Source organism: Papilio machaon, chromosome 29 (genome assembly GCF_912999745.1).
Source record: "Papilio machaon chromosome 29, ilPapMach1.1, whole genome shotgun sequence".
Lineage (NCBI taxonomy): Eukaryota > Metazoa > Arthropoda > Insecta > Lepidoptera > Papilionidae > Papilio > Papilio machaon.
Window position 1 is genome coordinate 2,073,166 of NC_060014.1, and position 24,979 is coordinate 2,098,144.

The following is a 24,979-nucleotide window of genomic DNA, read 5'->3' on the forward strand; positions in this document are numbered from 1 at the left end:
TGATTTCAATATTGAAACAATAAAAATAAAATATAAATATAGCATTGCATTTGTTTGAAATTTAGAGTGTGTTGCAGCAAAAATGTTGCAAGACATTTTGCTAATGACATTTTACTTTATAAAATTTATTTACGCCGACACCGGAAGTAACGTAGACAGTGACGGTAATAACTTTTTTTTTAACTAATTGAATTAAATTGCTAATTTTATGATGCGTAATTCCGCAATAATAACATTAATACTTATCCGTTATCTTATTCTAATAACTTAATTATCCGAAGTAGTTTTGGCGACAGGTAGGCCGGTCGTAAAAATTTAAGCCAAAACTATAAGGTTTATAAATGCTTGTACGCAGACCTAACGTGAGTGAGATAAGGCCTGGGAGATGCGACACAATGTAAAAATTATTTCGAAGTTTTAAAAGAATTTATGAAGAAAACATCCTCTTAATTAGGGTTAAGCTCTTGATTTGTAATCTGCAGGTCCTAGATTCGAATCCCACCTTATACCAATGGGTTTTCCGATTTTCATTTTATATATGTACAATTATCCGACAATCTTACGATGAAGGAAAACATCGTGATGCAACCTGCACATATCTGAGAAGAAATTCAAACATATGTGTGAAGTCAACCAACCCGCACTAGGCCAGCGTGGTTGACTATGGCCTAGTCCCCCCTAACTTGGGGTAGGCTCTGAGCCCACTTAGTGGGGACGTATAGTGAGCTGATGATGATTATCTTAATAAAACGATATGGTTCTTACTTTTTATTGGAACGAAGTTCCTTATCGCGCGTTGTGAAAGGGGGCTAGACGGAAAAAATTCTTACGAAAAGTTGTCACGACACTTTTTTCTATAGTAAGCTATTGTAAGCTGTGCGGCGTCGCATGTTTCTCTGTCTGTCTCTCTCTCTTATAGAAAGCAAGCCAGATATTTTCATTTCTATTTCGCATTGAACAGTGTGGTGTCGCGACTTAAAAAAAAATAAAAAAATATATTTTATTACAATTTAATACAAAGGAATTTATTACAATTCCTTCACTAATTAATTGAAAGGAACTTCGTTCCATCCGGGTGTCCCTTGACACCTCTCAAGTTTTTTTTTTACCTATACAATACCAATACTTGCCGAACAAAGATTTGTCTCATGCTAAATATTTTCTAAATTAATCCCCAAAAGACCATTAAAAAAGTACAAATGTGGTAGTAAGTGTCACCATCTCTTTGTCCTTATCACACTGTTAGTAAATGGATACAATCTTTCAAGCAATCCATCTCCTCTAACCTACATCAAAGTAAATTACAGTAAATTTTCATTTGTTCCCAGTTGTCAAGAAAGAAGATCTTATATATTGGCCAAATGCCTCCATACCTTTTTATATAGATCCAGATCATTATGGTAAGAATATAACTATCTTTTACGTCACTTAACAATGGTAAAGCCCACAATATGATTAGCTGCTGTACTTATGTGCCGCTCAGACGGTGCAAGACGACCGCGGTAAGGTACAGACCGGTAAGGGACCGACTAGGGTAGGTAATGTCACTTCGTTTTTTAGAGATATCAAATCTCATTTGTTTTTTAAAATACTTCGCCTTGTTAAATTATTTTTTTATAGTAGTAGGTAGCACACGAACACGCAGCCACCTGATCTCGTTATCTGACATCTAGATGACTTTATCATTGTCTTTTTTAACAGATCATGAACAGTCTCTTTCAATTATGACATCACTCTCGTTGTTCTCTTTCAAAACATGTTTGAAGTTCAACCCTGTGCTTGTAAAGCCGACTTCGTCACAGCATGTTATGGTCTTTGAAAATCCAAATGGAGTCAGAAAATGTATTTTCAATACGGAAGGACATTCAACAACTGAACCACATGTAAGTTCACTAAGAAATATTGAAAAAAAAATTAAAGTCTAAAGACATCACGATTGAAAAAGTTTTAAAAAACAGCGGAATCATTCTGCTGCTACAATTTGTCTAATTTGTAAACCCTTAACTTTCGCCTATAGTACACCGCTGTTGAGTCTACCGTGGACCCAGTACCGGCATTTTACACAGTCAGTTTACAGTTCGAATTACTCAGTTTCACGTAGCGCTGTTACCCTCCTCTAAAAACATGGTAGATAAAAGGAGGCGCTTTAGAAATCCCGCCCGGGGTACGAGCAGCAATAAAACTGACACTGCGTGTACCTCATGCAACTAAGAGCTGTTACCCTCCTCTAAAAACATGGTAGATAAAAGGAGGCGCTGTAGAAATCCCGCGCGGGGTACGAGCAGCAATAAAACTGACACTGTGTGTACCTCATGCAAACTAAGCGCTGTTACCCTCCTCTAAAAACATGGTAGATAAAAGCAGGCGCTGTAGAAATTCCGCCCGGGGTACGAGCAGCAATAAAACTGACACTACGTGTACCTCATAAACTAAGCGCTGTTACCCTCCTCTAAAAACATGGTAGATAAAAGGAGGCGCTGTAGAAATTCCGCCCGGGGTACGAGCAGCAATAAAACTGACACTGAGTGTACCTCATTCAAACTACTTTGGGAATCAGTGATAAAATATATTTTTAGCGAATAACACTCGGCTACGCGTGTCTGAAGTCTCCGCAGTTAGAGATGATGGTGATGCGTGGTCTCGGCTTCGGGTTTGAACACAACCGCGCAAGTAGAGATATCTACATCGACGTGCAATTCGAGAACATTGATTCAGGTCAGTTTAATTATTTTACTTTGTACGTCATCACGGTTCTTGAATATAGTGGGCATATAATGTTTATGACAATTGTCATGATATCGTCATGAACAAAATTTATATTAAAAACTAGCTTTTACCCGCGACTCCGTCCGCGCGGAATAAAAAAAAATAGAAAACGGGGTAAAAATTATCCTATGTCCGTTTCCTGGTTCTAAGCTACCTGCCCACCAATTTTCGGTCAAATCGATTCAGCCGTTCTTGAGTTATAAATAGTGTAACTAACACGACTTTCTTTTATATATATACCTATAGATAGATAGATTGTGCAGCGCTTAGACCAGTGTTTCCCAAAGTGGGCGATAACGCCCCCTTGGAGGCGTTTGAAACCTAGGAGGGGGCGATAAGGGGCCCAAAAAATGGGGGCATTGAAATTAATTAAAGTAATGAAATTGTGGTTTTTAAGTTTAAAGGCTGAATAAAAATTAGGGGCGCTCTGAAATATAATTGATTTTCAAAGGGGGCGGTGAAAGAAATAAGTTTGACAATCACTGGCTTAGACTGTTCAGTTTTTTCTTATCGTTGCCGACAGTTAGTGCAATATGAATTAACGCATATTGACTAAATAATTCCACGAGTTATCGCATATTGTGTTATTTCTGATTACGTAGTTGACGTAATATATTACGAGAATAATGTCTTAACAAAGGGTAATTGTACGACACATTATAAAATAAACATTAACAACTGTTAAATAATGATGCAGCCAGACTAAATGTGATACGATTCTAGTACATCTTTCTAACTGTATTTATTCATTAAAAAAAATCGTATAAATTTCTTCAAATATCTTTACGGCTCAACTTCGCGCGAATCGCTGCGGAGAACACAACGGTGTAACGGAATGAGAGGGAATTGCGCAGCGTGCAGATGATCCTAGGCCGCCAAAATATTTAAAAACATACTGTTTATCTATCATTCTCGTTGAAAAGACAGTAATACATACTAGTCAGTTTACCGAGTATTAAAATAAATTCTTTTGTGACCAATTTAGATGACTGAGGTGCATAGGTGGGCACAGTTAATCAAAAAGTTAACTTCGTTAATCGTTAATTCGTTAAATGAAAATTTAACTTCGTTAATCGTTAAAGCGTTTAATTTACGAAAATTTAACGCAAGTTAAAGTTAACAGTTAAAGTTAATTTTTGTTTATATTACGAGTATGAGGCGCAAGCGGGAAATGGCCATATGAATAATCTCCGAATCGTATGGACCGATTTTGTCGAGACTTTCAATAGAACTTAGGCTATTTTTTACTGCGCTTACGAAATCTGGGGCCATCGCTAATTCTATCTATAGTTTAGTTATATAATATACGAAAATATAATTTAGACAATAGGAGCGATGTACTAATGCCTGTACCATAATAATGACATAGCATGCACTAGTTACACATACTTATATACTACACTGACAATGATGGACAATTGACTTTTTCAGTCAATTTTTTTATCGACAATCCGACCTCACGGAATTAGAGAGCTCACTAAATTTAGACAACACAAATTTTCTATTAAACTGTGAGACCTGGTAATATTCAAAAGAAAATAATCAAAACTTTTGTGCAGTATTTACATGTATCTGTTACTATTTGCACCCGTATATTCATTTGCTCATGCTCCCACAATTGAACATTTAATATTTATGTATAACTAACTTTTACCCGCGACTCCGTCCGCGCGGAATAAAAAATAGAAAACGGAGTAAAAATTATCCTATGTCCGTTTACTGGTTCTAAGCTACCTGCCCACCAATTTTCAATCAAATCGATTCAGCCGTTCTTGAGTTATAAATGGTGTAACTAACACGACTTTCTTTTATATATATAGATTTGGTAATACTTTTGGAACGAAGTTCCTTATCGCGCGTTGTGGGCTAGACGGAAAAAATTCTTACGAAAAGTTGTCACGACACTTTTTGCTATTGTAAGTATGTTAACGACGAATGAGCGCTACTTCACCATGGCAACGACGTGACAATATATAACGAAAATTCATAGAAATTAAATGTACTTCTTGTGAAGACTTAAGTTTTTTATTCATAGAATAAACATTGGTTCCTTCACTAATTAATAGAAAGGAACTTCGTTCCATCCAGGTGTCCCTTGACACCTCTCAAGTTTTTTATTTTTTATTTTAGCTAAGGACCCACGAACAGACTTATCATTTTTTACGTACTTTTTATTTCTTAATATAGAAATATAGATTTATTAATAAAACTTCTAACATCTCAACGCATCAAACTGTACAACTGAGATGCCTTCGATAACTGCTATCATCTAATGATCTATCGTCCGATCTATTGTTATATGTTAAATAAAGTTAAATTACTCTCAGTGTATAGAGCATACGTTACACGACATAACGAACACAACCGATCGCGGGTGATGTCTTCTCTCTTTCTTATCACCTATAAAATCGTTATAGTTAATTAGTAAGAATATGGTTTTGAATTATTTTCAACGACATTCGATTAATTTTAAAATAAACTTTCGATATACGTAAAAAAATCGATGTCTTTTTGTAAAGGTCACTTGTGGCGACATTTCATATATTAAATTTAGTATAACACAGTTTAACATTATTTCACTAACATAATTATTTTATCTTTTTCCTCATTCTTTCTCGTTTTGTCGTATACTTTTTTTGTAAACAAACAAATTATCTTCGCTATTGTCTTTGTGCAGCGCATGTGCATCCCCGACCATTAGAAGGGTTGGGGCCATAAATCTGTGCGGCTGTCCATTTGATCCTTTGTTCATATTTTTGTTGTTGTTAAAATTATTTTTCGTAGACGATGAAGAAGCCCCAAAAAAACGAACGACGGTAATAAACACCTAAATCCCTTTTGTTTTTGAGGAACGTTTATTGCGTGCACATTTCGTCTTTCGAATTTTTAAATTTATTTTTCATTGTTTGTTTCTTATCTACGCAATGACAAAAAATCCTATTTGTACGCTTTTTCAAATGAACCATAAACTATTTTTTTTTTTATATTTTTTATTGTCTTTAAACTCGAACATTAAAATAAACATTTTTGTCTGCAACAAAGTTTAGTTATATTTTAGGTACGACGTTGAAGAGTAATGCACACTCGATTATTTTGATTGCAATTCAACGCAAAGTTTATCTTTTTTTAATAGATTTTGCGTCTCACGTATAACAATTATTGTATTAAGAGTAAAGTGTTTTCGAACCTTATGTTGATTTTATAACAAAGTCTTTTTCTAAAAAAAGCAAGTTTAAAACCAGTTTTAATGTGAATAAAATGTAATAAAGACTTTTCGGGGTATTTGTGTAAATGTGAAATAATTATTAAACTTTGAAGGTGTCTAGCGCCTAAACTTCGCAATATTTGATAGAGGTAAGTTTGTTTAAATCGTCACTATTTTCTAACAAGGATTCTGTGGTACTCTTTTGATCACGTCTATCCCGGCCGCTCGGTGTATTGTATAACATGCATCACACTTGCTCGTTCTCGTTCTCTCTCGTTCTCGGTCACCATTCGACTCGCCGACGGTCGCCGAACATAGCCGAACTTACGAATGTAGCTTGATGCATAATTTAAATAATTAAAATGACAACACGTCAATAAGTGTCTATTGTAACAATTAACGGACTAAATTAACGGAAGTAGAATTTAACGGAAGTTAACAAGAGCGTTAACACTTTTTGAATTTAACTTAAAAGTTAATCCGTTAAGGAAAATGTTAACTTCGTTAATTAACGATTAACGGATTAACGAGTTAATGCCCACCTTTGCTGAGGTGTAATTCGATCCTTATTCTTTGGAGTCTCGGAGGCGTTCACTCGACATCAACCAGTACCAGCGAAAATGACGTAGCAATCGGCGATGTCGAGAGAACGCCGCGTAGATCGCTTGGCCCGACTGTACAGGGTAGGCGAGAAGTTTACGAGTGCGCTATAACCTTGACAAATTAATTCATAAAACCGATAAATTTCGGGTGCTCTTAATACCGCCTTTTAATTAAAAGACTCGTTGCAATAGTTTAGAAATTGTTTATTAACATTGTACTGAACAATAGTGTCACGGTAGTGCACGAAATCATTGTGAAAGTATTCAAATTTATTTATAACGCTTAAATTAAAAAGAATATGAAATTCAAAACACGTCAGCAATGTTTTTTTTTTTAGTTGTTTTGTTAAAATTGTTAGATAAATTTCTATTTACAACACAATACAATTAGAAATACTAATATTACATTAGTTTTATGAACAAAAGTGTTTTATCAGAAGTCTTGAAATCTTAGCATTAAGTTCACTTTATGTCTATGGTGAAAAATATTTCAACTTCGGATTGGAACGAAACATACTGATGCATAAGTAAATATTACTCTTTTATAAATGATTTCAAATATCTTCACGACTCTTAACTTCTTACGAGTCGCTGCGCAGAACACAAATTAAGGTGTTGCGAGGGGTATCGAGATGCGGGGGGAGGGGATTGCGCAGCGCGCCGATGACCTTGGGCCAGAAAGGTATTTAAAAAGAATTAGGTATATTAGTGGGGATAAATAACCACGTATGTACATGTAGTAGTAACAATATTAAGTAGGTAAATGTGAGTGACCGTGTGTTTCTGAGTTCAAAATTTCTATAAAAAACACTAGCTGTCGCACGCGACTCCGTCCGCGCGCAGTTAAAAAAAAAAAAAACCAAAAAAAACAAAATGAAAAATAGATGTTGTCCGATTCTCAGACCTACTGAATATGCTCACATAATTTCATGAGAATCGGTCAAGCCGTTTCGGAGGAGTACGGTGACGAAAACTGTGACACGAGAATTTTATATATTAGATATCGTCATCCCTGTTTTAATTATTACGAATTTGATCTCAGAAACCCATGGTTAGAGTCATGTGAAGATTTATAGTCGTATTGTATTGTTTGCAACATTACTTAGTACATTACTTGTGTAAATGAACCAACTTAATAAATACTAGAGATAACGGAGCGATAAGTTTAATAAATTATATTAAATTAAAATGTATAGTGATGCCAATGATTTCTAAATTTTTTTGAAAAATCGATTTGCAATCTTAAATCGATTTTGTGGCATTTTATTTAATTTAATAATTGCAAAGGAAATAATGCTTAACCATTCAGTACCGGTCTCAATGAACAGACAATAAATTCTAGAAATAACTGTCAATTAAACTATTCGTTTTTTTCACATTTTATAAACAACGACTTCCAATTAATTTTCAGGCACTCATATTAAATTTCGTAAATATTTTGTTATTGCATAAATATAAGTAACACTGAATAAAGCGTTAAAGTAATTTAATAAAAAAAATATTAAAAACTTTATTTTTTATTTCATAATATATATAAATACAAGAAAAAGTGTAACTAATTTGTTAAATAAAAATAACGAATTCCATATACCGTTAGCAGTTACCGATTTGTCGAAACGTTTTATAACATCTTGACCTGATTTCTACTTATTATAAAGTACCAAACTAAATGCTATGTACGCTGCTTAATAATTTCAATGAAACTCTAAATTGCTCGACCTTGTTTTGATGACCTTATAAAATCATAAAATCCGACAGAGCAAATGTTTTAACAGACTATCTAAAACAATGTAGTAATTTGTACAGATACATATAAAAATGTGTACTAATGAATGACCTTTGCCTATTTAAAAACAATCAAAAAAAACAAATAGTTTTAAGTTATACGCTTTTCATCCACAATATTATTATAGAACTAGCTTTTACCCGCGACTTCGTCCGCGCGAAATAAAAAATAGAAAACGGGATAAAAATTATCCTATGTCCTATTCCTGGTTCTAAGCTACCTGCCCACCAATTTTCAGTCAAATCGATTCAGCCGTTCTTGAGTTATAAATGGTGTAACTAACACAACTTTCTTTTATATATATAGATAAAAGTGTTATTATTTATTACAGTTACACATATTATTTTTAAAAATTATAATTGAAATAAAGTTTTATAAAATCGATTAATATTATTATAAATCGATTCGAATTTGTGTCATAAGAAGTAATCGATTTAAAGCAAGTCATCGTGCGTCACTAGTAACAACCTAATCATGCAATGAACCAGCTATTGTGTTTACCACGTTTAGTCGCATTTATAACGTCGGTGTGTAAACATGTCTCCGTTAGTTCAGTATAAATTGTACGAAAATATATTTATAGAAACGAATATTCAATCTCCTGATTACGATGGTGTTATTCTTATTGTGTACCCTGAAGAATTGAACATATCTTTGCCGAGACATATTGGAAGTTTCGTTGAGGGGATTCGGAAATTGGATAAGCATATACATAAAGTAGCGACAGTTTGGCATTGTGATTACGTTTCTGGAGGACGGATAATACTTACCCCAACTGAGAATATAACACCATATCATGATGCTAGTATTATTAAAGAAGCAGTAAAGAAAGGTATGCTACGAGCTCTAGACGCGGGAGTCAAGAAGCCATTGCTGGTCGTCCAAGATGTTGTGAATTTCCCAGATGGTCAACTAACCGGTATACTTGGTGCATTAGAAGCATTTTACATCCCTCTACAGATGAGAGAGAGAGATGATACGAAGAATTTCATACGTTTAGGATTGTACGCGGAAGAAACGAAGACAGAAGACTTCGAAAGGGTTATAAGGAATGCTATAGCTTTAGAAAGATCTAGAATAATGACGAGAGATATTGCCGGAGGTGATCCTGAGAGAATGTCACCAGCTAATATCGTGGAATACATCAAAACTTCTTTTGCTGGCATCACTAATATCACCATTAAAGTGGTAGACGATGAAAAAATAATAGCCCAGGAATATCCTCTTTTAGCTGCTGTTAACCGTGCAGCCAATCATGTGGACAGACATAAGGCAAGAGTGGTAGAATTGGAGTACAAGCCTCATGATTCCAGTAGAGTGACCGAGACTCTAATGTTAGTAGGTAAAGGCGTGACATACGACACAGGGGGCGCTGATATCAAGATTTCTGGCAAAATGGCGGGCATGTCAAGAGATAAGAGTGGAGCAGCTGCTGTGGCTGGTTTTCTCAAAGCCTGTTCGATTCTTAAACCACCACATTTAAAAGTCGTAGGAGTGCTTTGCCTTTGTAGGAATTCTGTAGGATCGGATTCATATGTATCCGATGAACTACTGATCTCCAGAAGCGGGAAGACAGTTAGGGTTACGAATACAGACGCTGAAGGTCGTCTGGCGATGGCAGATGCATTGTTCAAGCTATCCGAAGAAGCTGCTAACGCAATGAACCCCCATTTATACACAATAGCTACTTTGACTGGTCACGCTAGAGCTTGTTATGGGAACTACGTTGCTGCGATGGACAACCATAGCGCAAGAGCTACTAATCATTCAGCTAGACTGCAGTTCAGTGGTGGTAGGATGGCTGAAGGTATCGAAGTGTCTACAATCAGACCAGAAGATCTTGCAGTGAATGTGGGTAAATGTAAAGGCGATGATCTAGTTCAGTACGATACGGATGCTAAATGTCGTAACCATCAGTTGGCAGCTGGTTTTCTGATTAAAGTTGGAGGTTTGGAAGATAAGAATATAAAGTACACGCATTTGGATATAGCTGGTGCTGCTGGGATGCCTCCTGAAGAGCCAACTGCTGTACCCGTGTTGACACTTTGTCATGCCCATAAAGTTTTATTGTAACCAGAGGTATAAAGAAATTGTAATTTTGTACAAGATGATATATCAATTTTTAGCTGAAACTATAATGAATTTATTGCGTAATTTCAGCACTGGAGTGTACGTTGTTTAAGAATTTATATAATAAAAAATGACAACACTGACAGACGCCATCTTGTATAAAATAATTCCTACACCGTTATTTGTAATCTTTTGAGTATTTGTTAAAATGTTGTATTTTTTATATGTTAATTTGATACATATTGTTTTGCATAATACATTCGATTTTTTTTTTACATTTATGTATACTTGTAAAATTAAGAAAAATATACATGTGAATAGTTGGCGACCTAATAACATTTGTTAAATGAATTTTTGTACAAGCATTGTTTACTTTACTTTTAAGAAAAAAAGTAACAACAATTTAACATGTTTTAAATACGCCATTACTTATTATAGCTTTTAATCCAAAAAAAAAATGTTAATTAATGTTGAATTTTGAACAAAAAACGTAGAAATCGATTTAATTTAAATGTTGCCATTGATTAAATTCGTTACAGAGTTTTGTTATTCATTTAACTTTTTAAATAATAGAAATGCATTTATGAAAAAAGTTAAATAGATAATAAACTTATCATTGTTCAATAAGAGAATATAATTTGTTAACTTTTTATTTTATTTACACAATAAAGTGATTACAAAATATGCTTAGGTTTTTATTTATCCGCCTTTTGTTTGCGAATATTTTTAATTTTAGTATCCGAGTCCAATGAAGGTGTGATCGTGTAAAAATATTATCATTAAATAATGATAAGATATAAATTAGAATAGATAACAAAATTAGCATTTAAAATAGATTTGAAAAAGTATTTGGGCATTTGTTATCTTTTGAATTCTATAAAAAAATTATATGCTAAGTTGAGTAAATAAGGTTGAGTATAACTCGATTAGGATCGATATCAATTTTACTAATATTATAAACTAGCTTTTACCCGCGACTTCGTCCGCGCGGAATAATAAAAATGCACACAAGATAAAAAAGTTCCTATGTCCGTCTCCTAGTTCTAAGCTACCTCCCCATCAATTTTCAACTAAATCAGTTCGACCGATCTTGAGTTATAAATAGTGTAACTAACACGACTTTCTTTTATATATATACTAGCTTTTACCCGCGACTCCGTCCGCGCGGAATAAAAAATAATTAAAAAAAAACGGGGTAAAAGTTATCCTATGTCCTTTTCCTGGTCCTAAGCTACTTGCCCACTAATTTTCAGACAAATCGATTCAGCCGTTCTTGAGTTATAAATGGTGTAACTAACACAACTTTCTTTTATATATATAGATAAGATAGATAAGAAGCTGTCGCCTCCTCTTTCTTCCCTAATAAGAAAAAGGTGGAAAGAGAATGAGGAATAAAAATTAAGCCTCCGGCATGCATACTCATCAGACTGTACACGGAATTACTTCTACTTGACGCCTGTCATTTGTGGTCATGGTATTGCACCGAGTGAGACCAATTCGTGCACCCAATAAATATTGTTGTTGCGGTACCTACCACTTTTAAATTTACTATGTATGACTTATGTAATCTTTCATCAGATGCAATGGAGTTGTTCGCAAAAGATGGCAAACTACCGCAAGAGTTACGTCCTCTACAGTACGACGTCAACAGCGTAACACACTTTGGGGAACGAGAATTCAGTAAAAATGGACATAGGACTATCATATTTAAGGTAAATACAGGGGGATGTTTACACGAGTACAAAATGACACGTTCACTCCATTCTGGACTCCTAAAAAGCTTGTATTCTGTAAATTTAATGTTAAAAATTTCGTCTCGGGGCTGACATAATATGTAATGAATTGTATTTTGACTTTTTAATTACTTTTTGGCTTTAAAAGGTCAGTGACTTATTTATTGTGCAAGGCAGAAAGTAATGCAGATGCAAAAAACGTAAGACCGCATACAGTGGAATGCATTGCTGAAGCCTACGTCCAGAAGTGGACAGATAAAGGCAGATGATGGTGAATCTAGATGATTAAGGAGGTTAAAACTATAACTAGACCAAGCGCAAATAGATTTAGTCTACTTTTTGCATTGAGGTTGCATCTAAGTACAGCTACTAAGTTGCTAATTACAGAGGACGCTAGTGTTAAACCTCTTTTTCACTAAGCGATTAGTTCCGCAAATCTGCATTAAGTTTTACACCAATTTCAGGACAACACAATACGTCAGAACCGTAACGGACTCTCAGATACAGACATACGTAAGATAGAGATAATATACGGCCCTGAATGCCAGAAGAGAGATCGACAAGAGAAGATAGATCAGTGTCAAAATTATCCAGGAGTAGCTAGAAGGAAACGGGACATAGATCTAAGTGCCATTGGTCCCAGTCTTCGAGTCAACCGTGATATCACCGCACCACCGATAAACATAACAGATATAAAGAGCAGCTTAGATCATCTAGGTATAGAAAATGAAGTAAAAGAAATATTAGAAAAAGTCTACACAGTTATATCATTAGCTTTAAAAAATGCTAGAAGTAAATATTGTAACAAAACAACTGATCTAAGATCGAAAACAATGGAAACATCTGATGTATTAGGAATGGTGGAAATAGTTACTGAATATGCTAAATCTATAGCTGATCATGCAGTTGAAAATAAAACAGAATTCTGCGAAGCATCAAATTCTATTGACCAATACCATGTAGCCAGATGTAATCATTTTACGGGTAACCAATGTAAAATGATTAAATCAACAAAATACGGTAATATAAAATATTCAACCAATCACAGACCACAATATCCATTCTCGACGAATCTATATAGAGATTTGAGTAAATATGAAAAATCTAAATCCAGAAACGGCAATGAAACTATTGAAGGAATTAAAAAGGTTAGACGCAAACGAGCCTTAGGTACAACTGAAAAAATGCATTTAAATAATAAAGATATCACAATGAAAGAAACTAAAACATCAATAAGTACGATGAATACAACTAAAACAATAAGGGGACAGACTAAAAATGTAGATACGAAATCGACTAAAATTGAGAAAGAAATTATCAAAGATTCAACAGCGGATATTCGGAGACGTTTCGGTGATTTTCGGTAAGAAATAATATTTTACTAGTAGATTAATTCGAACATATTCTATGATATATATTTTTTTTACATCAAAAATTGGGAAAAGAGCAAACGACCACCTGGATTCGCCGAAATAGCGAGGCGAACGTTGCCCATAGACATCCGCAAATGCAGATGCGTTGCCTACCTTTAATCAACGGAGAAGGGGACGCACAGAAACAGGACATTTCTCCTTCCTATGCATCGCCTCTTCCGCCAAATCAACTTTCCCTTCCCATCCTTTCCTAATAAGAAAAGGGTGGGAAGGGAAAGAGGACTAAAATTAGGCCTCCGGTACCACACTCATCAGACGAAACGCGGAATTGCTTCCACTTGACGCCTGTCTTCTGTGTGGTCGTGGTATTTCACTGATCGAGGCCAATTCGTGCACCCAACAAATATTGTTGTTGCGGGATCTACCACTGCTATATTTTTTTATCCATTTCCTTTTTATATCAACATTAAATGTGTCAAATCTTACGTTCATCCGTTGCCGCGATTTTATTGTTTTTGCAAAAAAAAATTGTTTCAGCTATCTATAGCTATTAGTATATATGTTAGAAAGAGGAAAAATTTGATTGTTTGTTTGATTGTATTGAATAAACTCCGCAACTACTCAACATATTCAAAGAATTCTTTCACTGTAGAGAATGTATCCTATCCCCGGATGACATAGGCTATATTTATTACTAGATTTTTTTATATTGAGCGGACGAGGTTGCGGGCAACTGCTAGTGTTGAATACAATTATTAAACATTAGATTGTGTTTACATTTTAGTGTACACAAACAGAGAAAAGATGAAAAACCGGAAATGTTCGAATCAGAAATGTCACTGGAGTCGAAATCAAAAGAGGTTATAGTGAAGAAGAGACCAAGTTCAAAAAGTCATCGTATGCAGAAGAAAAAAATGTCCAATAATTGGTAAAGATCATTTTATTAATAAATGTTTAACCAATATCAGTACATTTTCATTTAATCCTTTAAAGTATAGATAATAGGATATTTTTCTTATCTTAAAGATTACTCGGTAATTTCTATTTGAAAAAAAAAAGTTCAACATTTCTTATACATTTTTTTTTCTCATTCTGATCTTTATATCAATAAAAACTTTTTTTGTCTTTGGTAAAAGTTAATCCAGTTCGTCATAGGATAAGTGTGTTTGATTCCATTATTTAATTTAAAAATATAATTAGTCGTGACATTATACAAATAAATTTTCAACAAATGTTTTAATTTATTTTAGTTTAAATTTTTTTACACTACTACCTGTCAAGACTTCTTGCGCGCGAAATTAAAAAAAATATATAATAAGTAGTCTATGTGTTCTTCCAGAATGTTCTACATCTATGCCAAATTTTATCGAGATCCGTTGAGCCGTTCTGCAAATATCTTCTAAGAAACATACATCCATCCATTTAAACAATACAGCTTTTATAATATTAGTATAACAATTTCCCGAATTTGGGATTTTTTTGCAATAAACTAGTTAACAGTTACATCACGCCCATTAATGATATTTTAAAAATAGTCTTAGGTTTAAACATTAGATTTATAAGAAACACTCCATCTATCGTGGGTTTAAAAAGTCAAAATCTCCGTATTTTATCTTCGTCAAAGATGGAGACAAAGATGACGCTACCTATGTCTTATTCAGAGATTTTGGTCTCAAAAACCCGCGGCTAAAGTTACATGTCTATGTTTATTAATATCTTCAATAATTTATAGTAAAATTATATCAATTTAGATGTAAACAATTTTAAGTTGACATGAAAAAAAAAATCTTTCTTTTGCATTTCAAGGGCTAAAGATAAAAGAAAATTACAAGAGAAACCAGAAGCGAAAGCTGCACCAAAAACTGTACAACTTTCGAAAGATAACATGGAGTTTTATTCTGAAAGACGATGGCCCAATAACGTGGTACCTTACTACATCAAAAATTCCTTAAAATGTAAGTTACTCTAGCAATTGCCCGAGACTTTGTCAGCGCGGTATTAAAAAATCTAGTAATAAACATAGCCAGGGGATAGTGTAGCTAACTGTGGAAAGATTTTTTAAATTGGTTCAGTGGTTTCAGAGCTTATTTAATGCTAAAAAAAAACAAACAAATATTTCCTCTTCCTAATTTCATAACATCCAAATATTGTAAGCAAAGAAACGTAGAAAATATGTTAAACTACGCTAATTTTATATTTTGATCAGATCAAATAAATTTTGTTGTCATTATTTTAAGATTTAAAACAAAATTCCTACCATATTTAAAAAAAAAATAAGTCAGAAAAATTTTTTATTGTTAAAATTAAAATGTTAATGTTGTTTACATATAATATTGGCGGGAAAAAGTTAATTTGAATGTATTTATAATTTCTAATAGATGGCGCTATTTGGAAATTTTTGGCAGACTTGTTTCTTAAAAATAAATTCAATATTTAAAATTTTCAAATCACAGAAATAAGTAAAATTTTCAATTCCTTATGCTATTTGGATAGAAATAATTTAAAAAAAAAAGAACTTTCGTATTATCCTATTCTCCATAATGTTGAACCTGTTAAGGTTTAAAATAATAAAATAAAAAATAATTTATTTATTCACAGATTACGATCTGGATAAAGTAAGACAACGTTTGAATGAAGTTAATCATATACTAAAAACTGAAACATGTGTACATATAAAAGAAATAAGTGAAAAAGACGTAGGCAAGTATCAAGACTATTTGATACTTGATCAGAGTCCTGATTTTGTGACTGGAAGAGTCGGTGGCAAACAAGTAAGTATTGTTTATCAAATTATTCCTAATAAATTACGACAAAATAAAACATCATCTAACTAAGATTATAAATGCGAATGTTTATATGGATGGATGGATGGATGTTTGGAATTTGGTACAGATGTAGAACATATTCTGAAAGAACACATAGGCTACTTGTAAAGTTTTTTTTTAATGCGCGCGGAAGGTCCGCAGGCGATATCTAGTTTCATAAAACCCAACATTAACAGAGCCATCTATTGTTGTGTTTCGTAAACGTAAATTGAATAGTAGTAATAAATTTAAATTCACAGTTTCAAAACTACAATCATGGATAATTCAATAAAAATTGACTACTTAAAGATCAACTCACTGTCTACATGTATGAAGCAGATCAGTAAAACGACTCGTGACTGAGCTCAATTTGTACATAGTTATGATTTGCGTTTCGAGCAAGTCAGCCAAGTCAGTCTGCTCGTGATTCGGCTCACTTATAGTACATCGCGATGAATCGAGAGCTGCCGCTCAACAGATTGAGTCTATGTGTTCTGACCAGTTGGCTAAGAGCTTAGACACATTTCTACAAAATTTTAAGATCAAGTAACAACATTAAATTCAATAAAACTGGATACTTAAATCGATAAAAGGGTTTCGTTTCTTCGAGAGATATTTATTACAAATTACAAAAAAATGTACACTCGATTGTATAATATAATGTATTTTATGATAATAGGAATTAAATTAAAAAAGTCGTCAATCGAGTTTCATTGTCATAGGTTGTCGACCTTTAATGTAACAACAATTATTGCGTACATTAAAAATACCTATATCAGAAACGTGAGTCATGACCTAAAAACTTAAAGGGATACACTACAGTTAAATTAAAAAAAAAACTCACCAGTCATTGCACTGTTTTATATATTTATCGAACGTTCCATTTCTTATCAGGAACAATAGTTTCTTCGACATATTGTGTCGATTCGTAAATAAAATATGGTTAAATTTAAAAAACACATTTATCTTATGTAATATACACGTATTTACTTTCATAAAGTTATTATTTTTTATGTACTTTTATCTCTTGTTTTAAAAATTAAAACTGTTAATATTTTTCAAAAATTAATTAAGAAACTATTTTGATATTTTAACGCATCATACTTCGGCAGCCATATTGGAATGACGAAAGTAGAATAGATGGCGATGGCGCATAATTTGGTTTGATTTGATTTCAAAGATTTATGGCTTGTTTATTTTAATGTTATAACCTCATAGTTATCATAGTTTAAGAAAATTCCAGATATTCCTCTCTAGAATATCCATTATTAAAATATTTTGTAAATCTCTAGCTATCTTGAGGTGAATGCTAATAACAACCTTATTCCACTGGTTTAAAGTTTGATTTTCTATAACTGTAAGATTGATTTTAAAAACGCATCTCAATTTGAAGACTGAAAATAAATAATTCATAAGTCAATATGATTTTAACTTTAAAATTAGAAGATAAGATTATATGATATCTAGAATTTTCCTAATTCTTATTTTAACCTGTTTTAACATTTTAATTTTTTTTTTTGCTATTAATCTACTTGGTTTTGTGGATTATTGTTCCAATGTTGTTCATTCGAAAGAGGTTAACAGATTAAAACATTTTCGAATTTTATCTCTTATTATTAAATTAATTAAAAAGCGTGAAATGAAATCAATTTGAGACAATGATTTTCTACTTTAATTTCGGATAAATAGACAAGTCCTCGGTAGTATAGTGGTAAGTATCCCCGCCTGTCACGCGGGAGACCGGGGTTCGATTCCCCGCCGGGGAGGCTTTTTGCAAAATTCTGCAACTTTTTATTAAATTCATATGCTTTGCATTAAACAAAATAAAACGTTTTTGTTTTCGTTTCTGACTTTTTTGTTGTATTTTAGAAAAAAAATCCAAAACGTCAACAGGAATTGATTTATTGGCAGATATTTGGATGCGCAAATCCCGTAAGAGACAACTATATTATTGAAACCTGTGAAAGAAGAGGATAGCCTGATAAACATTAAACAGCTGGATGCTGGAATGCTTTGACGTCACAGACTGACGTCGAGAAGTGGTAGTAGGGTGGCCAGATATTACACAAAATTACTATTTCGTAGTTTTCATTTTGGATAGTAAGCTTTTTCGCAAAAAAAGTCCTTATTTTCGTTAGCGGTTAAAAATCTGTTTGTTTATTCCTTGACGGTATGTTTTGTGGTATCTATATAACGGTAAATTTATAAATTACTAGTTAAAGCAATTCTTCACATATTATTATAATAATATATACGATCAAGATTTAGGCGTTGGTTATTTTATTTATTTATAAGTATTTATCTCAATTTTAGTTTGTAATTTCTTTTTAGAAACAAAAAGAAATTAAATATGTAATTGGAAAAGTAGTTAATAAATTTCTCCCGTCTGGCAACCCAATTCTAGAAACTTCGATGAATACCGGTTTCTGATTGGTTATTTTGCGGATTGATCTCGAAAATTCTATCATGCTATTGGTGAAAGTATAAATAAGGGTGAGCGCGGCAAAGCTGCAGTTTTGAACACAATTGTGAAGTGATCAGAGTTAGTGCGTGTGGAAAACGTTTCAAATGGTCGGGATAGGGATAGATTTGGGTACGACCAGTTCGTGTGTGGCGGTATGGAAGAAGGGTACAGTGGAAGTGATTACAAATGAGCAAGGTAACAGAACGACGCCATCTTTCGTCGCGTTTACACCTCGCGAACGTCTCATTGGCGATGCGGCAAAAAATCAGGCGACTTCAAATGCGACAAATACGATTTTTGGCGCGAAACGCTTGATTGGTCGTCGTTATGACGACGTTGCTGTGCAAATGGATTTACGCCATTGGCCATTCGAAGTAATCAACGACAAGGGTAAGCCAAAAATTATTGTTTGTTATAAAAATCAAAGGAAAGCGTTCGCGCCCGAGGAAATAAGTGCTATGCTACTTTTCAGGATGAAGGAGGTGGCTGAATTATATTTGAAAAGGAAGGTCAATGATGTGGTAATAACGGTTCCCGCGTATTTTAACGATAGTCAAAGACAAGCAACTAGAACGGCGGGAGTTATTGCCGGTTTTAATGTTTTAAGGATTGTGAATGAGCCAACTGCAGCGGCATTAGCTTATGGTTTTGATAGAAATATTAAGAGTGAAAAAAACGTGTTAATTTATGATTTAGGCGGTGGCACATTGGATGTTTCCATTTTAACTATATCTCGTGGTCCTGTGTACGAAGTGAAATCGACAGCGGGTAACACACGACTCGGTGGGGAAGATTTCGATAATCGTTTAGCGGCTTACTTCGCTGAAGACTTTAAAAAACGTTACGGAGAAGAGATAATCAGCAATGCAAAAGCTTTTCGTCGACTCAAAGTTGCCGCTGAGAGAGTTAAACGTTTTCTAACTTCCGCCGCCGAAGCAACATTGCAAATTGAGTCTTTGTACAACGATTTAGATTACACGGGTAAGGTTACCAGATCGTTATTCGAAGAGTTATGTTCAGATTTATTTTTAGATACTATAAAATATGTCGAACAAGCTTTAAAGGAAGCAAGAATGAAGAAAAGAGACATAAATGATATTATTCTAGTAGGCGGGAGTACAAGAATACCAAAGATAAGAAGATTGGTGCAAGAATACTTCGATGGAAGAGCAATAAGGTCAACAGTAAACCCAGAAGAGGCGGTGGCTTGTGGTGCTGCGATTCAAGCGGCTATATTATGTGGTGAAAGACATAAGAAGATACAGGATCTCTTACTAGTCGATGTGGTGCCATTGTCACTTGGTGTAGAGACAGCTAGGGGCATGATGTACAAAATAATAGATCGTAACACACCAATCCCTTGTCGTCAGACCAAAGATTTGACTACATTAGAGGATTACCAAAGAAGTATGACCATAGAGGTGTTTGAGGGTGAAAGAGCATTGACCAGAGACAATAATTTACTAGGCGTCTTTGAATTAGACAACATACCGCCAGCTCCAAGAGGTATAGCTATAGTGGATATAACATTCGACATAGACGCCAATGGTATACTATCAGTGTATGCACAAGATCGCAGTACGGGTAATAGAAACGGTTTAGTTGTGACAAATGAACATCGATTGAACCAGCAAGAGATAAATAAGATGGTAGAAGAAGCGGAGGCGTTCAAAGAAGAAGATACAGAGAACAAAAGAAGATTAGAAGTCAGGAATCAACTAGAAGGATATGTTTACAGCGTGAAACAGACTGTGACGGAAAATATTGAAATGTTATCGGTAAAAGAAATTTCAACGTTAACCAAGGAGTGTAAAGAAGCTATAGAATGGTTAGAATTGAACCCCGATTGTTTGAGAGAAGAGTATGAGAGGAAGATGTCAGAGTTACTCACACATTGGTCTCTTATTATGAGAAGATTTAATTGTAATCGACATACAGCGAAGAGACAAAGAAGTGAGAATACAGAAGTGAATGACGCAGCTATCGAAGAAGTGGAGAATAACGAATGATGGGATTTAATTAAATCGAAGTTTCATGATCTCAAGTTTTTAAATAAATAAGGGGACTTTATTAGAAATGTTACATTAAAAAAAAATCGGTAAGTTTATATTACTTCTAAATTTATTGAATTTTCATAAATAGCTTACTTACTGTCTTTGTGTTTAATAAATCATACTCACAGACAAATGCAGTTTGAAGCAATATCTACTTTTTAAAAATTTCTATGCTACAAAAAATAAATTAACCTTTTAGAATTTTACTGGTCGCCCATTGTTTGTAATATGACCGTATTTCATAAACAAAATTCTTTCAATTTGGATATTGTTTTGATTAGAGTAAATATTCAATATGCTTCAGACTGTGTTGTACAAAAGTATTTTTGCTTGATAATTTTTTTTATGTTTTCACGCTTTAACCAATTTGCTACATGTTTTATTTAAATTTTTAGCATCATAGAAAGATCTGAAAATGAAAGAAACCGGATGTCATGAAATGCAGTGTTCAATTGACACGATCCTATTGGCTGAAATTTGCTACATCTGACTTTAGAAACAGCGAGAAGTGTATTTTTTCGAGTTGGACGTCAAAAGCATATACAAAAGGGACATTAAAGATCATGAAAAATTCTAAATTTAAGAAAAAATGTGTATTTCGGAAACGATGTTTTGGCTTATTTAGTAAATTGTGAAAAATTCCGAGTTAATAGTGGATCTAATACTTATTATAATGCATTTGATACTTTTTTATTGTTTCTAATAAACATTTTTGCAAATTATTCGTATGTTGTAAGCTAATTTGTTTTAGAATTAAATGAATGTTGTACTGGTGCGTTGTTTTATTTTTCTCAAATCAAATATGAGACTACAGAAATCAAGAACTAATACAACGCGAACACAATAACATGAGACGTGGAAAGAAGTGCCAATAACCTAAGAGTAGAGGGCACGGACATCCGATCACATGATCGTAGGTTGAAATACCGCTATTCGACTCTTGTGAGACATTACTAGTAAAATCGTAGAGCTCAGTTGAAATGGTTAAAAGAAATATTCGTTGAATTAGCATGAGGTATGAAAGTAGGACCATATTATACTTACAATCTTATTTACAAACCGTTATGTTCTAATATAAATATTTACTGACTTGAAGAACAAACACATAATATAATGAGGTACATACATCTGATTAAGATAGGTTAGGTTGTTTTTTTTTTTTAATATGGCAGAGTATTTTTTGTAGGCTCTAGCGTTTCACTGGTTAAAGAAATAGCAATAGTCGTGGCTATATTTGTGGAATACGTCAATAGGCTATGGTCTAAGATTAAACACTATTCCTAACGATACGTAAACCAGCTTGTCTAACAACTTTATGTCAAGTGATTTTGTTAAAAAATAACGCGCTATTATAAAGTATCTAAAAACTTTACATGATAGCACCCACTTTATAATTGTACGGAAATATTTATAAATTAAAAACAGAACCCTTCATACACACGGCAATGTAAATCTAAGAAAGTAATATGGTGTCCTCGCGTCGCAAGTATCGCTTTGGGCTCCGTACACACAATTTTAAATCGTCGACATAAGGCGTCTACTTGGCATCAATACAGTCATAGCGACTGTATATCGACTGTAAAGATATGAAAATCACGGCGACTTTCACAACGATCTTGACAAACAGGTTGCAAGCGACTTGCTTAGGTTAGGTTAGAAGAAGAAAATATCAACCACGTCTGCGTGTGTACGAAGCTCTGACAATGTATTGCGTATTGCTTAGCGCCTAAAAAAAACCGGGCTTTGAAGATTTACGTTGCCATGGATACGAAGGGTTTAAAACTACACTGCAGTGACACTTATATAGTGTACATCCCTTTTATTCTTTTTAACAAAAACAGAGACAAGTGTCAAATTACAGTAATTTGTATTATGTTTCAAGAACTTCGGTGTATTGGAGCTATTCGAAGGTAAACAGCACAGACAGCATGCTGCTATGGTGGTGATGTCTATGCTTGGGTTCTACTTCGAGCCGGCGCGGCACGACCGGGATAAACACATCAGAGTTCACGTGCGACATATAAGACCAGGTTGGTCCTTCGAGCCAGATTTACCTAAGATTTTCTCCCAAATGAGACTACGGTTTTTGACCTATTTTAAGGGTGAAATATCATAAGATTCGAATTCTTCCCTGATCTTCCCTAAGTGCCGTAAGGGTACATTCTGATGTATTAAATATTCAAGTATTCTAAATTTTCATATAATTTTAAATTTAGCTGTGCAACGCATGAATTTTAAAAACTACCGTCAATAAATAAACTTTGCATCATAGTAATTAACATTAATCAAGTACCAATCAGCATAAAATCTGAGGTTAGTCGATAAACTGAAACTATACTTCCAGATAAGTTGCATCACTTCGAGAAAATGCGAGCCGAAGCCACCCTGCCATTGCCGTACGACTATGAAAGCGCGACACATCCCGCTTGGCAGTTCTGGAGACAAGTTGGCAGGACTGGTATTTCTACTGTAGCCACGTATAAAGATAAGGTATAAAAGCAAAAGATTTGTTAATTGGCACACAAACTGTGGCTGTTGAGAGTGGCTTTGTTGTAGCGGTTTAATTTAGTTTCACTCATACCCACAGGGTCAGATATGTTTGTCGTACTATAATGAAAAGAACTAGATAGTAGATAAGTGTAGTATATAGTGAAGGGAAGAAAAGGGGGTAGATTTAAATAAATATTGATCTTCTCATCTGTACTAATATTTCATAGAGAAAAGATTTGATTGTTTTGATTGAATATGCTCCGAAAGTACTGGAACGATTTGAAAAATTCTTTCAATATTGGGAAGCTACACTATCCCCAGGTCACATAGGCTACATTTATTACTAGATTTTGTTTTAATTCCGCAAGGACGACGTCGCGGGAAACTGCCAGTATGATATCTCTTACTTTTCCGCCCATTTACGTTTCAAGGATTTATTGGAACGAAGTTCCTTATCGCGCGTTGTGAAAGGGGGCTAGACGGAAAAAATTCTTACGAAAAGTTGTCACGACACTTTTTGCTATAGTAAGTATGTTAACGACGAATGAGCGCTACTTCACCATGGCAACGACGTGACAATATATAACGAAAATTCATAGAAATAAAATGTACTTCTTGTGAAGACTTAAGTTTTTTATTCATAGAATAAACATTGGTTCCTTCACTAATTAATAGAAAGGAACTTCGTTCCATCCGGGTGTCCCAACACACCTCTCAAGTTTTTTTTCTATATTTTCTTGCATTTGTAAGAACATGTCAAAATATACTTGAAATTGTTTAGTAAAAGATTTTTTTCTACCTTCCCACAGGATCCTGATGGTACCATAATGAAGTCTTTGGGCCAACATTCGAAGTTACTCTCAGATATAGATATTATAAAAATAAACAGCGTCTATGGTATTGATTGTTTTCGCTAATCTAGAAGAAAAAGAAGACATCATAATAAATCTTGTATGAATTTTTGAAATATGAATAAAAATTATACTTTAGCGTGTTTTATTTTTCGTCATTTTTATTCTAAGAAGTAGGACGGTTAATTAAAAAAAAAACGACTCACTCAATCCCTTAGACTAATACAATAGAACTACACCTTATTTAAAATGACATTTAATAACTTTCGAATAAAAAAATAATTATGAAAATCGTTCAATTGGAAGCGGAGTTACGGATGAACAAAAAAAACGTACGACTTGAGAACAGTCTCCCTTTTGAAGTCGGTTCAAATCACAATTGAACATAATAACCACCCGCGAAAATTGAGCCGCTTATTTTGAAAGTGGCCTAACTCCATTTATCTTCAAATCGAGATATTGAAAGTTTTGCGTTTCAATGAATTTAAAAATATACGTATAAGATACTAAGGAGTCATACTGCTTAAGCGTATCTAAGGATGTTAAATTTAAAGTTCCTGTTAAAATAGTGGCAATTATTAAGTAAATAACGTGCGTTTTTTTATCAAGAATGGAGTTGGGCCACTTTCAAAATTAACAGCCAGATTCATTATAAAATTTGAAGGTTCCCAAGTCCATTCAACATAATTTAAGATGTTTCAAATTGAAAAAAAAAGAATACGGAATTTGTTTTGCATATGTTGAAAACACTTCGGAAACATAATTTATGCGATTCAAAACA

The 24,979-nt window shown here is 33.8% G+C and overlaps 2 protein-coding genes and 1 non-coding gene across 3 annotated transcripts; all 3 read left to right on the forward strand.

Moving 5' to 3' along the window:
* Positions 1-73: 73 nt before the first annotated feature.
* On the forward strand, positions 74-24,275 carry LOC106721312. The gene is made up of 12 exons (XM_045685202.1): positions 74-164; positions 1,329-1,400; positions 1,702-1,883; positions 2,577-2,715; positions 12,008-12,141; positions 12,627-13,525; positions 14,320-14,463; positions 15,342-15,490; positions 16,134-16,306; positions 22,740-22,887; positions 23,202-23,347; positions 24,157-24,275. Exons 1-12 carry the CDS (start codon positions 83-85, stop codon positions 24,262-24,264), a joined length of 2,376 nt encoding a protein of 791 aa, XP_045541158.1. The 5' UTR covers positions 74-82; the 3' UTR covers positions 24,265-24,275.
* LOC106721320 (putative aminopeptidase W07G4.4) lies at positions 8,859-10,749 on the forward strand. The gene has a single exon (XM_014516243.2). It carries the CDS (start codon positions 8,897-8,899, stop codon positions 10,430-10,432), a length of 1,536 nt encoding a protein of 511 aa, XP_014371729.2. The 5' UTR covers positions 8,859-8,896; the 3' UTR covers positions 10,433-10,749.
* On the forward strand, positions 18,034-18,105 carry Trnad-guc. The gene has a single exon. It is a non-coding gene; the product is annotated as a tRNA-Asp (tRNA).
* Positions 24,276-24,979: the final 704 nt, after the last annotated feature.